Source organism: Phascolarctos cinereus, unplaced genomic scaffold, assembly GCF_003287225.1.
Source record: "Phascolarctos cinereus isolate Bilbo 61053 unplaced genomic scaffold, phaCin_HiC Scaffold_8;HRSCAF=390, whole genome shotgun sequence".
Classification (NCBI taxonomy): domain Eukaryota; kingdom Metazoa; phylum Chordata; class Mammalia; order Diprotodontia; family Phascolarctidae; genus Phascolarctos; species Phascolarctos cinereus.
Window position 1 is genome coordinate 69716830 of NW_027556291.1, and position 11798 is coordinate 69728627.

At 47.9% G+C, this 11798-nt stretch overlaps 1 protein-coding gene across 1 annotated transcript; it reads left to right on the forward strand.

Moving 5' to 3' along the window:
- The first annotated feature begins 475 nt into the window (after positions 1–475).
- PNCK (pregnancy up-regulated nonubiquitous CaM kinase) lies at positions 476–9192 on the forward strand. The gene is made up of 11 exons (XM_020977286.2): positions 476–581; positions 1430–1570; positions 5163–5237; positions 5547–5685; positions 6148–6271; positions 6613–6688; positions 7088–7200; positions 7327–7405; positions 7495–7582; positions 7811–7942; positions 8383–9192. The coding sequence occupies exons 1-10, from the start codon at positions 505–507 to the stop codon at positions 7904–7906; spliced, it is 1008 nt and encodes a 335-aa protein (XP_020832945.2). The 5' UTR covers positions 476–504; the 3' UTR covers positions 7907–7942; positions 8383–9192.
- The last annotated feature ends 2606 nt before the right edge of the window (positions 9193–11798 follow it).

An 11798-nucleotide genomic window follows, 5' to 3' on the forward strand; every position in this document is an offset into this window, starting at 1 on the left:
TATATATATATATATGCTGTATGTACAGTGCTGTGTGAATGTATGTTTGAGGATGGAACCATATAATCATAAAATGTTAAAGCTGGAAGGTAGCCACTCTCTCATTTTTGCAGTGTGTGTGTGTGTATGTGTGTGTGTGTTCATGCGCATTTGTGTGTGTGTGTGTGTGTGTGTTCATGCGCATTCTTGCATCATGGTGTGTGTGTGTGTGTGTGTGTGTGTGTGTGTGTGTGTGTGTGTGTGTAGATTTTGTGGTAGCATCAGACACTGGTGATGTAGCTTTCCCCACCCTGCCTCTGTCCAGACTCAGGCATCATGTCTCCCAGCACTGAATGCATCCAAACCCCTTGGGGGGGCTGGGATTTATGGGGTATGGGGGGGTCCCTGGACTCTCTGTGGGGGGAGGACATGAAGAGGGAGATAGATCATCTGGGACATGCTCTTCCAATCCTATTTCTTCATATTCTGCCCCCAGGCTAGCTCAGCCCCTCTATTTCCCCAGACATGCTGCTGGGTTCAGGCTGGAAGAAGAGGACGGAGGATATTGGCAAAATCTACGACATCAGAGAGAAACTTGGGGCGTGAGTGATGGCGGTGGGGGTGGGGTGACTACCTTGATCTTTACTGACCCTTTCTCTAAGACAGCCTCCCTCTACCAATGACTCAGTCCATGGGCATTTCCATAGCTCCTCCTGAAAATTCCCTGTTTCTCTGAGTCTCTCTCTGTCTTAAGGCCCTTCTCAATCTCTCTGCCTCTGCCTTGGCACCAGAGGCATGGGGTACTTTGGGTGGGGAGAAGGTAAGGTCCAGGGCTCCTACTTCTCTTTTCCATAATTGGGGCCCAAGGGGGGCAGCTAGGTGGTGCAATGGATAGAGCGCCAGCCCTGAAGTCAGGAGGACCTGAGTTCAAATCCAGCCTCAGACACATAACACTAGCTGTGTGACCCTGGGCAAGTCACTTAACCCCAATTGCCTCACAAAAAAAAAAACCCAAACAAACAAACAAGCATAATTGGGGCCCATCTGATGCCTTTGTCTTTGTTTTGAGATGTTCTCAACTAAGCAAGGGGCTGGGGACTGTGCCCTGGTGGGGTCAGGGGTGTTTAGAATCCTAAAAACCAAGAGGTACCTTAGAGATCCTCTAATCCAACGAAAAGGAATGACTTGGTCAGTCACACATAGGATCCCACCTAGATCTAGAGATGGTGGGGCCTCAGAGGTCATCAAATCCAACAGGTAGCAGAGGTGAGATTTGGACTCAGTTCCTTTCAATTATACTAGGCCATCTCTTCCCCAGGGTGTCAGTGTCCCTGAGTTCTGAGTGCAGCCAGCAGGCTTTGCAGATTGTCAGGTGTACCTGGCCTGTGAATGGTCCCGTGGAGATGTAGGATGTCAGCCCCTTACCTCCTGGACCATTCTTTTTCCACAGGGGAGCATTCTCGGAGGTGTTTCTGGCCCAGAATCGATCCTCCAAGAGACTGGTGGCTCTCAAGTGTATCCCGAAGAAGGCTCTGAGGGGGAAGGAGGTAGCTGTAGAGAATGAGATTGCTGTTCTCAAAGAAGTAAGGAAGTGTAGAATAAGGGGATGATTGGGGTACACCTGGATGTGTAACGGGAGGGAGTGGGAGTCAGTGGGAAGATCTTTACTGCTCTCACAAGAGGCTTTCCAGCCCAGCCCTGACTGGCCCCACACCACCCTGTCTCCTGCACTTGTGTGTGTATCTGTGCAATGTTGAGTGTGTTGTACTCTGTGTGTGTGTGTGTGAGTGTGTGTGTGTGCACGCATGCGCTGTGTAATGGGGAGGAAAGAAAGGGAAGGAGAGAAAGGTAAGTAGGAAAGGAGAATAAAAGAGAAGGATGTAGAGGAGAGAGGGGAGAAGGAGGGGGATGAGAGGAAGGAGGGAAGAGAAGAAGGAGGGGTAAGCAGGGAAGGAGGAGAAAAGGAAGGGGAGGGGTGTGGGAAATGAGAGGAGGGTTCAGCCCATTTCTCCTGGGGCCTGGTTATTTTCTGCCTAGGTCAAATATTTCCTGGCTTCTGGTCTTCCTGCCAAGGAGGCCTGAGAGGGGGCTCTGTGTATTCAAGGTTAGCTCACTGAGCTTACAGGCTGGGGCGACAGGGGTGGGGGTGGGGGTGGGGGTGGAGGGGCCTGTCTAGGACCCTGAATAGAGTACGGCACAGCTCCTGCGGCCATCCCAATAACTATGTGACTGTGGACAAGTTGTCTCCCCTCCTGGGCCTCAGTTTCTTCCTCTGTCAAATGAGAGGGTTGGTCCTTACAAACTCTAGAATTGGGATCTTAGGATCTGATGACCACACTGAGAAAGAGACAAATCCTGAAGTCTCATTTTTGGGAATGAACAGATTGGCTTGGATGAATAGAGCTGGACAATTCATCTCTCATCCAGGAGCTGATCAATTTCTCCCCAGGTAAAGAGATTTCAGGAGAGGGCCTTACCTGTAGTGTCCCTAAAGGGGTCCCTGGCCCATGGCTACATCCTTCGTAGGAAGACACAAAGTCCTCACAAAGGCTCCTTGTCCTGTGGGCTCATGGAGTTGAGCAGAGAATTCTCCCTGATCAATCCCCCCCTTCCTCCCATATCCTTCCCCCCCCACCCGCATGCATACATATACGTGTATACTATATATAACTTTGCATCCCTGTCCAGGGTTGCCTTAAAAGTAGACAGAGCATTGGGGCAGCTAGGTGGCTCAGTGGATAGAGCACCGGCCCTGAAGTCAGGAGGACCTGATTTCAAATTTGGTCTCAAACCAAACACTTGACACTTACTAGCTGTGTGACCCTCGGCAAGTCACTTAACCCCAATTGCCTAAAAAAAAAAAGAGTAGACAGTATGCATTGATTGGGGGGGGGGCTCTGAGAAGGAAACCCATGCCAGCAATCATCCCCCATTTGGACAACAAGCATTTTGTGTGGGCATCTATTATGTAACAGGTACTCTGCTAGGTGCTGAGGATGTAAACAGCTTACATTCTCCAATTAAATATAAAATATATGCAAAGTAATTTTTTTTTGCAAAGTAATTTTTTTGAGGGGGCACTGGCAGTTTGGGGAATCAAGATAGACTCTTCCTCTAGTCATAGTGATAGCAGATGAAATGTCTGAGTTTAGAGGACAGCAGGCCAATTTACTAGAAAAGAGCCAGTGTCAATGAGACTAATGTTTAGTAAGCCTGGAGAGGGTTGGGAGGGGGCAGCTAGGTGGCTCAGTAGATAGAGTACTGGCCCTGGAGTCAAGAGGATCTGAGTTCAAATCCAGCCTCAGACCAAACACTTGACACCTACTAGCTGTGTGACCCTGGGCAAGTCACTTAACCCCAATTGCCTAAAAAAAAGAGAGAGAGAGAGAAGGCTGAGAAGAGCTAAATCACGAAAGACCAAACCAAAGAGTTGGGATTTTTCTCATCTAAGCAATAAGCACTTCCTATATGGATGACCTCGGACAAGTCCTTTCCCCTACACTGGGTTTCTTGAGCAGGGCAAGTGGCATGACCTATGTGTTAGAAAAATCACTTTGGAAGCCACGTGGAGGACGGGTTGGAGACGGGCAAGACTACAAGCAGAGAGGCCAATTAGGAGACTATTGCAATAATCTAGGCAGGAGATGGACCAGTCTGGGGCCTGGACTAAGATGGTAGCTGTGAGAGTAAAGAAAAGGGGTAAGGTTGGAGATATATTGTGGCAGTAAAATTGGCAAGAATTGGAAAATGGACTGAGGGGTGGAGAATAAGGTAGGTGGTGCTGCAGTGGATAGAGTGCTGGGCCTGAATTCGGGAAGATTCATCTTCATGAGTTCAATTCTAGCCTCAGACACTTATAAGCTATGTGACCCTGGGCAAGTCACTTAATCCTGTCTGCCTCAGTTTCCTCATCTGTAAAATGAGCTGGAGAAGGAAATGGCAGATACAAACACGGGTGGATTTGAGGGGAAGAGAATGAATTCAGTTTGGGACATGTTGAAGTGCTTATGGGATGTCCGAGTAGAAATGTCTAGTAGGCAGTTGGTGACACAGTCATCTATATAAAAATCATAGTCAAACCCATGGGAGCTGATGCCTGAAATATTACCGTTAGATAGTCATTCCTTTGGCAAAAAGCCATCCCTTGTTAAGATGTAACAGTCCTTTTGTAGAAGTTGTGCCTTAGGCACCATCAACCACTGGCATCTCATACCTTTTTCTCTTTTTTTGGCTAGGCAATGGGGTTAAGTGACTTGCCCAGGGTCACACAGCTAGTAAGTGTTATGTTTCTGAGGCTGGATTTGAACTCAGGTCCTCTTGAATCCAGGGCTGGTGCTTTGTCCACTGCACCACCTAGCTGTCCCCTCATGCCTTTTTCTAAGAAGAGGTTGTGTTGGAGAAAGGGGCAACAGAGTGAGGGGGAGGAATAGAACAGCATGATATAGTGGAAAGAGCGTTATCTGGGGAGTCAGTGGACCTAGGTTTATATTCTGACTTTGTCACTTCCTATATGGTTGACCTTGGACAAGTCCTTTCTCCTCCACTAGATCTGTGTCCTTCTCTGTTAAACTGAGGGGATTGGGGCAGTTAGGTGGCTGCAGTAGATTCGAGTACCAGTCCTGGAGTCAGGAGGACCTGAATTCAAATCTGCTTTCAGACCAGACACTTGACACTTACTAGCTGTGTGACCCTGGGCAAGTCACTTAACCCATTGCCTAGCCCCCAAAAAAAATCTTAAAAAAAAATGAAGTGAGAGGATGAAGTCTAGATGAATTCTCATTTCCCTTCCGTGTTTAAATCTATGATCTCATGACTCTGGGCTCATTGAGGAAAAGGAGCAGTCTGGGGCACTAAAGATCAACTTAATAATTTTGCTCTGTATATATTTATTTATCTGAGAGGGACACACAAATAATCATTATTTTTGTGACTCCAGTGCCTAGCACAGTGCATCAAGTAGGCACTTGATAAAATCTCACTGAATATTGAGTTTGTGTGTGTGTGTGTGTGTGTGTGTTGGTGTGTGTCCCTCTGCATTTGTGTATAACTGTGTCTCTGTGTATATGTGGGTCTCCGTAGGTCTTGAAATGTTCCTTCTCCCTGTCCCCTTCTCCGTCCTTCCCAGCCCCAATCCCTCACCCCCCTGAAGCCCCCCCCACAGTAAACCTTTGCTGCCATTCCAGAGTCAGTCACCCCAACATTGTGGCTCTTGAAGATGTCCATGAGAGCAGCTCCCATCTCTACCTGGCCATGGAACTGTGAGGGGAATGGGGCACTGGAGGGGGTGGGGAAGGGGTGGCTCTACTGGGGATCAGGGGATGGGGGATGGGGCACTGGAGGGGGTGGGGATGGGATGGCTCCACTGAGGATCAGGAGAGGGATGTCCCCAGATGGTACCTGAACCAAATTCAGCAATGATGAGGTATTTCCTGTATGTCAGATGTTATACTAGGTACAAAAATGAAACAAACTTTGCCTTCAAGTAGCTTCTGTTCTATTGGAGGGAGGTGGGCTGCTACCTGGGGAAGGGGGGAGAAGTGTAAGCCCCTATGCTCCTTTCTCTCCAGGGTGACAGGGGGGGAACTGTTTGAACGCATCATGGAACGGGGCTCTTACACAGAGAAGGATGCCAGCCACCTGGTGGGGCAGGTCTTGGGAGCTGTCTCCTACTTACACAGCCTGGACATCGTGCACCGTGACTTAAAAGTACCAGAGCTGAATCAGCATGGGAAGCCCTGAGCTAACTTTCCCCCTGGGGCCAAACTCACCCTCCATAGCCGAATCAAGGTCCATCTGGCCTATGATTGGGACAACCCTGTCTCAGCTCCTTGGGGACAGCCAGCCATCTGAACTGCTCCTAGGGAGCCTAGAAATATTGAGAGGCAGAGCTAGGGATGACCCCCAAGGCCTAGGCCTTGGGTCTCCTTCCCCCAGGCCCAAACTCCCTGCCTAGACCTGGGACTTGGGTTGCCCTCAAATTAGGGACTGAAGCTCCCAGGGGCCTAGCTAGAGCCCTGGGCCCCCTCATACTTCAACACTGCCCTTCTTCTCCAAACTCCCTTTCTTCCTCTCAGCTAGATGTCTTTCCTCTCCCTACCCCATTCCACCTGCTGCCCCCACCTGGGTTAGGGCTCCTCTGTCTCCTCCTGACCTCTGTGTTCTCTCCAGCCTGAGAATCTTCTGTATGCCACCCCCTTTGAGGATTCTAAGATCATGATTTCTGACTTTGGCCTGTCCAAGATCCAAGAGAGCAATGTCTTGGGCACTGCCTGTGGGACCCCAGGCTATGTTGGTGAGGGCCAAAGCTTGTGGGCATTGGGGGGTGGTGTCTGATGACATGGCAGGGACTTTTAAAAAGGGAACAGAATTAAAAAAAACATAAAAAAAGATAAAAAGGGAGCAGAGAGGGCTGGTCTGGGATCCAAATGCACAGTCCCTTGCATGCCCATGGCCACATGTAATGCTCTCCTCTGTGGACAAGGCTGGCAGAGGGTGGTGCCAAGGGGTCTATATTTTCTGCCTTTTGAGCCCTATATACCTGTGTCTCTGTGTGCTTGCATACCTGTGTTTCTCTGTGTGTGTCCGTCCGTCTGTCTGTCTGTCTTTCTCTGTATCCGGGTGCCTGGCTCCTAGCCCCTGAACTCCTGGAACAGAAGCCCTATGGGAAGGCTGTAGATGTCTGGGCCCTGGGGGTCATCTCCTATATTCTGTGAGTTACTAGAGATGGGCAACTGACTGTTCTAGCTATCTGTCTACCCCTCAGCTTGGAGGCCCCTTCTGGGGGGTGTGTGGAGAGGGGATACTTAAGATACCTAACCCTAACCCTTCAAAAGGTGGGGAGCTGGGAGCTGAGGCTAAGCCTGGGGATGGGTTAAAGCTTAGAGGATTGGGAGGTGGAACCCTGAACAGGCTGATAGTTGTGCCTCTCCTCCCATTCTTTCTTTCTTTCTTTCTTTCTTTCTTTCTTTCTTTCTTTCTTTCTTTCTTTCTTTCTTTCTTTCTTTCTTTCTTTCTCTCTCTCTCTCTCTCTCTCTCTCTCTCATTTATCTCCTAATCTTCCTCATATTTTTCCTGTCCCACACTGCCCTATTCCCCATGGTCCCCCCAGTCTGTGTGGCTACCCCCCCTTCTATGATGAGAATGACTCGGAACTCTTCAGTCAGATTCTGAAAGCCAACTATGAGTTTGACTCTCCGTATTGGGATGACATCTCTGAATCGGGTGAGTTTTTGCAAACTCCTGGCCCTGGGAGGATAGAGTCCCAGAGCCTTCCTGAGGGTGGAGGTGATGGTGGAGGCCACTATGGACAGAGGAACATTCCCTAACTGGGAACTTTCTAACTCCCAGCCAAAGATTTCATTCGGCATCTCTTGGAGAGGGACCCTGAGAGGCGGTTCAGCTGTGAGCAAGCCTTGCAGCATCTTTGGTAAGCACCTTTGGTAGTGTGTGGGTGGCCCCCTCTCCCCACCTTCCCCTCCTCCCCCTGACCCTCTGGATTCTCCTCCCTTTCCCTAGGATCTCTGGAGACACAGCCCTGGACAAGAACATTCTCAGTTCTGTCAGTGAGCAGATCCAGAAGAATTTTGCTCGGACCCACTGGAAGGTAAGATTAGAGAGGCCAGAGAGGGTGACTTCTTCAAAGATTGAATGGCCCTAGGCCCAGCACTTAGGCTCTGTTCCTTAGTGATCCTCTCTGGGCCTGGTGGGTTGAGGGAAATGCTTGCCTTCTGGACAGATTTGGGGGTGGAAGGAACTTGGGGGGGACCCTGAGACAGATTGGGAAGAAGGGCAAGGGCAAAACAAGACTGATAGCCACTCTACCACACTCCAGAGGGCAATCAATGCCACGTCCTTTCTTCGGCACATCACCAAGATGGGACAGAGCACTGAGGCAGATGGGGATGAGGGAGGACCTCAGAAAAAGTGATGATGCCTCATGCCAACTGGCCACTCATTCATCAAGGTATGTTCCCTCAGCCTGGTTGGGGAGCCCGGAGCAGGAGGGGTCCTAAGCCACACAAACACTGAGGCTTGTAGTGGTTGCTTGGGGGTGGCAGGGGCAAGGCAAGGAAGGCTTCCTGAACAAGGAGGCACCTAAGTTGGACAGTTCTGGATGGGAGAGGGGGACAACACTCCAGGCAAGGGGGCAAAGCTTCAGGTAGGAAGGAGTTTTGTTAAGCAGTGTGCAAATGAAGGGGAGAAGGGAGAAAAGGTTGGAGGAGGAGGAGGGTGGGGTCAGAGATCTCATTATGGGTGATATTTGATCCTATAGATAATAGGGAGCCACAGCATTCCAATAGAGCCTTCGGGCAGAATTGGAGGAGGGGTGGTAGTTGTCAGGGAGCTAGGAAAAGTAGAGCAGGATTCTGAGCCTTAGTTTCTTTCTCTAATTCACCAATTCAGAAATCCCTTCACCTGAAGCTGGAACAGCTGGAAGAGGAGCCCGCTCTTTGACTCTCATGGATGTTGCAATCAATTTCTTTCCTGCCTGTGCCCTGAATACCTTCCTCCTTCTTTCCCCTCTTCCCCCCTCCCCCAGTCGTAACTATCTGTGCCTGGCACCCCTGACCCCTCAATCACGGGGTCTCATAGTTTGGGCTGGATTGTCTGGATGTGTGTGTGTGTGTGTAGGCCCGGGGGCTGGAGGTAGGGGGGTCTGGGGGATCCCTCTGGTTTGAGGGGAGACACTGGTGCTGCGGGGGGGGAATGAATGTTGAGGAGGTCCCAGTGAAAGTGTAGTCTGGGAAGCTAGAAGGAAGAGGGGGCTTGAGCTAGAAGCTTGACTGCTGCTCCCATCCTGCTCCCCATGAGGGGGCAGGGCCTGGGCCTGGGGTTTTCTTAGTTCCTCTGAAAGGGACTCAACCCCTTCATAGGGGAGGCAGTGAAGAGGAAAGTGGGGATGAGGGAAGATCAATGAGGGAGACTAAAAATCCCAGAGGGGCTTTTGGGCTCTTGAGTGAGCTATTTTCACATTTAAAGCTTCCCTTTCTCTGAACAGTTAACATGGATGGCGATGGACTCAGTTGGTCTATTAAAGTTCTGCCTAGCTCAAAATTCATTGTCTCCATGAATGGGGATCCCTTTCCCTCTTCCTTTTGGCCCAGGGTATGTCTGTCTGTTTATCTGACTGTGGTCCTTCCTGTCCCTAGCAGCCCTTCCTAGCCCTAGCATTTGCCATTTCATCAAGCAAATAAAATTATTTTAAAAAAAAGAGAGAGGATGTGATCATTGGAGGTGATGGCAGTGGGAGTGAGTGAGTGTGTGTGTGTGTGTGTGTGTGTGTGTGTGAGAGAGAGAGAAGAGAGAGAGAGAGAGAGAGAGAGAGAGAGAGAGAGACACTTTACTCTTTCCTATCCCAGCTGTAGCTTCCTCATCAACTTCTTTCTCCCACTCTCACCCCACCCCCAACTCTCCAGTTCTGGAGTAAGACTCACAATCAGATCAACTCAGTCATAGTTCCTGGATAGGGTGTGTCAATCTACTTTCCAATTTCTGGATCAAGGTCCTCCTCCTTGGTTACTATTCCCTCTTGTATATTGATTCCTCAGTTAGAATATAAGTTCTTAGAGAGCAGGGCCTGTGCAGCTTTTGTATTTTTCTCCTTACCCTTAGCATAGTGCTTAGCATCTAATAAATACTTAATTCATGGTTTTTCATTCATTCTGTGTATGTATGTGTATGCAAATGTCCTCTTTGGGGTCTCCCAGCTCTTCAGCTGAATCACTGGGGCCTTTCAAGAATGACAGGGGGCTTTGTCTTCTGGATTTCAGTCCTCTGGGGCCAGGTTTTGGAGGGGAAATGCCTGGAGGTGGATGGGTAATAGAGTTCCCTGAAAACTGAATACTCCAACAGAAGGTAATTGATGTTACATCCTTGCTTCGACATCTCACCAAGATGGGGCAGAACCCTGAGGGAAATGTCAGTGAGGGCCCTGCCATTTCTTCTATCCTCTGTCTTTGGGCTGGGCTGCCTTCCCTCTGTACCAGGTGAAGGCTACAAGGTGTTAAGCAAAGCCAGGCTCTTCATACTGGGGACTTAACATTTCATTCAGGCCAACAAGAACTGTGGCAGCATCTGAAGATACCAATTTTGAGGTTTAGGGGTGCTGGGACCCCAAAATCACAACACAGGTCCTGCCCAAAAGAATTCAACTCCAGCCTTCTTTCAGCCAAAGACAAGGTTTATTAGAACATCCGTAATATTGAGCAGATTCTTAAGGAGTCTGAAGATTAGTGAACTATTGGCTAGATTATAAGAATCTGAGCACTTCAATGGAGACAAGATGGACCTTACATATAGAAAAACTATGGGAGAAATCTAGGAGTGGCCTAGTAGTTGGGGGGAGGGGGAAGGGACTATGAGGTGATAGAGTACCAGGGATCTGGACATGGACAGGGGAGAATGGAGCCTAGTTAGGATTAAGAGTGGGAAGTGGCCTGAGGCTATAGGGAGGTAAGACTTTGGAGGGCCAGGCTAGGTAAACGGTAAGAGATTGGGTGTAGCCACAAGGAAAGGGCAGTTGAAGGGATTATAGCCTCAGGTGAACCGCCAGAGATTTGGCCACTTGGGAAAGTCCAAGGTTTTTCCTTTTTGGGGTCTAGATCCTATCCTCTCCACCAAGATGAGAACCAAAACGTTCTTGCCTGCCAGAAACATATTCTTCTGGTGAGAAGTGTGTGCATGGAAAAATATTTACAAAATATACTCATTTCTGATCAGATTTGAGATTCTGGTGATGTAGGGAACGTCCAGTGTCTCCTAACTTCCTCTACAATGACACTCAATGCACACTTTGTAACTTCTAATGTTGGAGAGTTACTTGGGGCACTGAGAAGTTAACTAATTTGTACAAGGGTCACATAGCCAGGATGTCAAAGGCAGGACATAAACTGAGGTTTCCCCGATTCCTAGATCAGCTATCTCCTCCCACAACACACTGTTCCACCAAGATATGCAACTAAAAACAATTTTTAAAATTTCATTTTTTTGTTTCATTTTAAGTTCCAAGCTATCTTCCTCTCTCACTCCCTACCCCGCACTAGAGGTCACCATTTGATACAGATATATAGGTATAAATACATATATGCATATATATATACATACATTTACATATATGTAAAACCATACTATGCATACTTCTATTTATAAGTTCTTTCTCTGGAGGTGGATCGCATCTTCCTTTGTAGTTGATTTGGGTATTTATAATATTCAGAATAATTTAGTCATTCACAGTTGTTCTTCCAACAATATTGTTTTTACTGTATACAACATTCTCTTGGTTTTGCTCATTTTACATTTCATTATTTCATGCAAGTAGTTCCATGTTTTTCTAAGATCATTGAGCTCATAATTTCTTACAGCTCAGTAGTATTTCATCACAATCACATACCACAACTTGTTCAGTCATTCCCCAATTGACAGGCGTTCCCTCAGTTTGCAGTTCTTTGACACCACAAAGAGAGCTGCTATACATATTTTAGAACATATAGTTTTTTTTCCCTTTTCCCTGATCACCTTGGGAAATCATCTAGTAGTGGTATTGCTGAGTCAAAGTGTAAACACAAGTTTGTAACTCTTTGGCATCATTCCAAATTGTTCTCAAAAATGATTGGAACAGTTCACAGTGCCACCAACAGCGTATTAGCATCCAAATTTTTCTACATCCCCTACAACATTAGTCATTTTCTTTTTCTATCATTTTAGCCAATCTGATAGGTGTGATATGACACCTCAAAGTTGTTTTAATTTGCATTTCTCTAATCAATAATGACTTAGAGCATTTTTATATGGCTATAAATTGTTTTTATTTCTTTATCAGA

Bases quoted from the DNA above. Each gene is read 5' to 3' on its own strand.
- PNCK (XM_020977286.2), top strand. From the start codon at position 505: ATGCTGCTGGGTTCAGGCTGGAAGAAGAGGACGGAGGATATTGGCAAA. The intron at 6,272-6,612 runs GTGAGGGCCAAA...CCTGGCTCCTAG, and splicing joins TGGGACCCCAGGCTATGTTG to CCCCTGAACTCCTGGAACAG. The intron at 6,689-7,087 runs GTGAGTTACTAG...TGGTCCCCCCAG, and splicing joins GGGGTCATCTCCTATATTCT to TCTGTGTGGCTACCCCCCCT.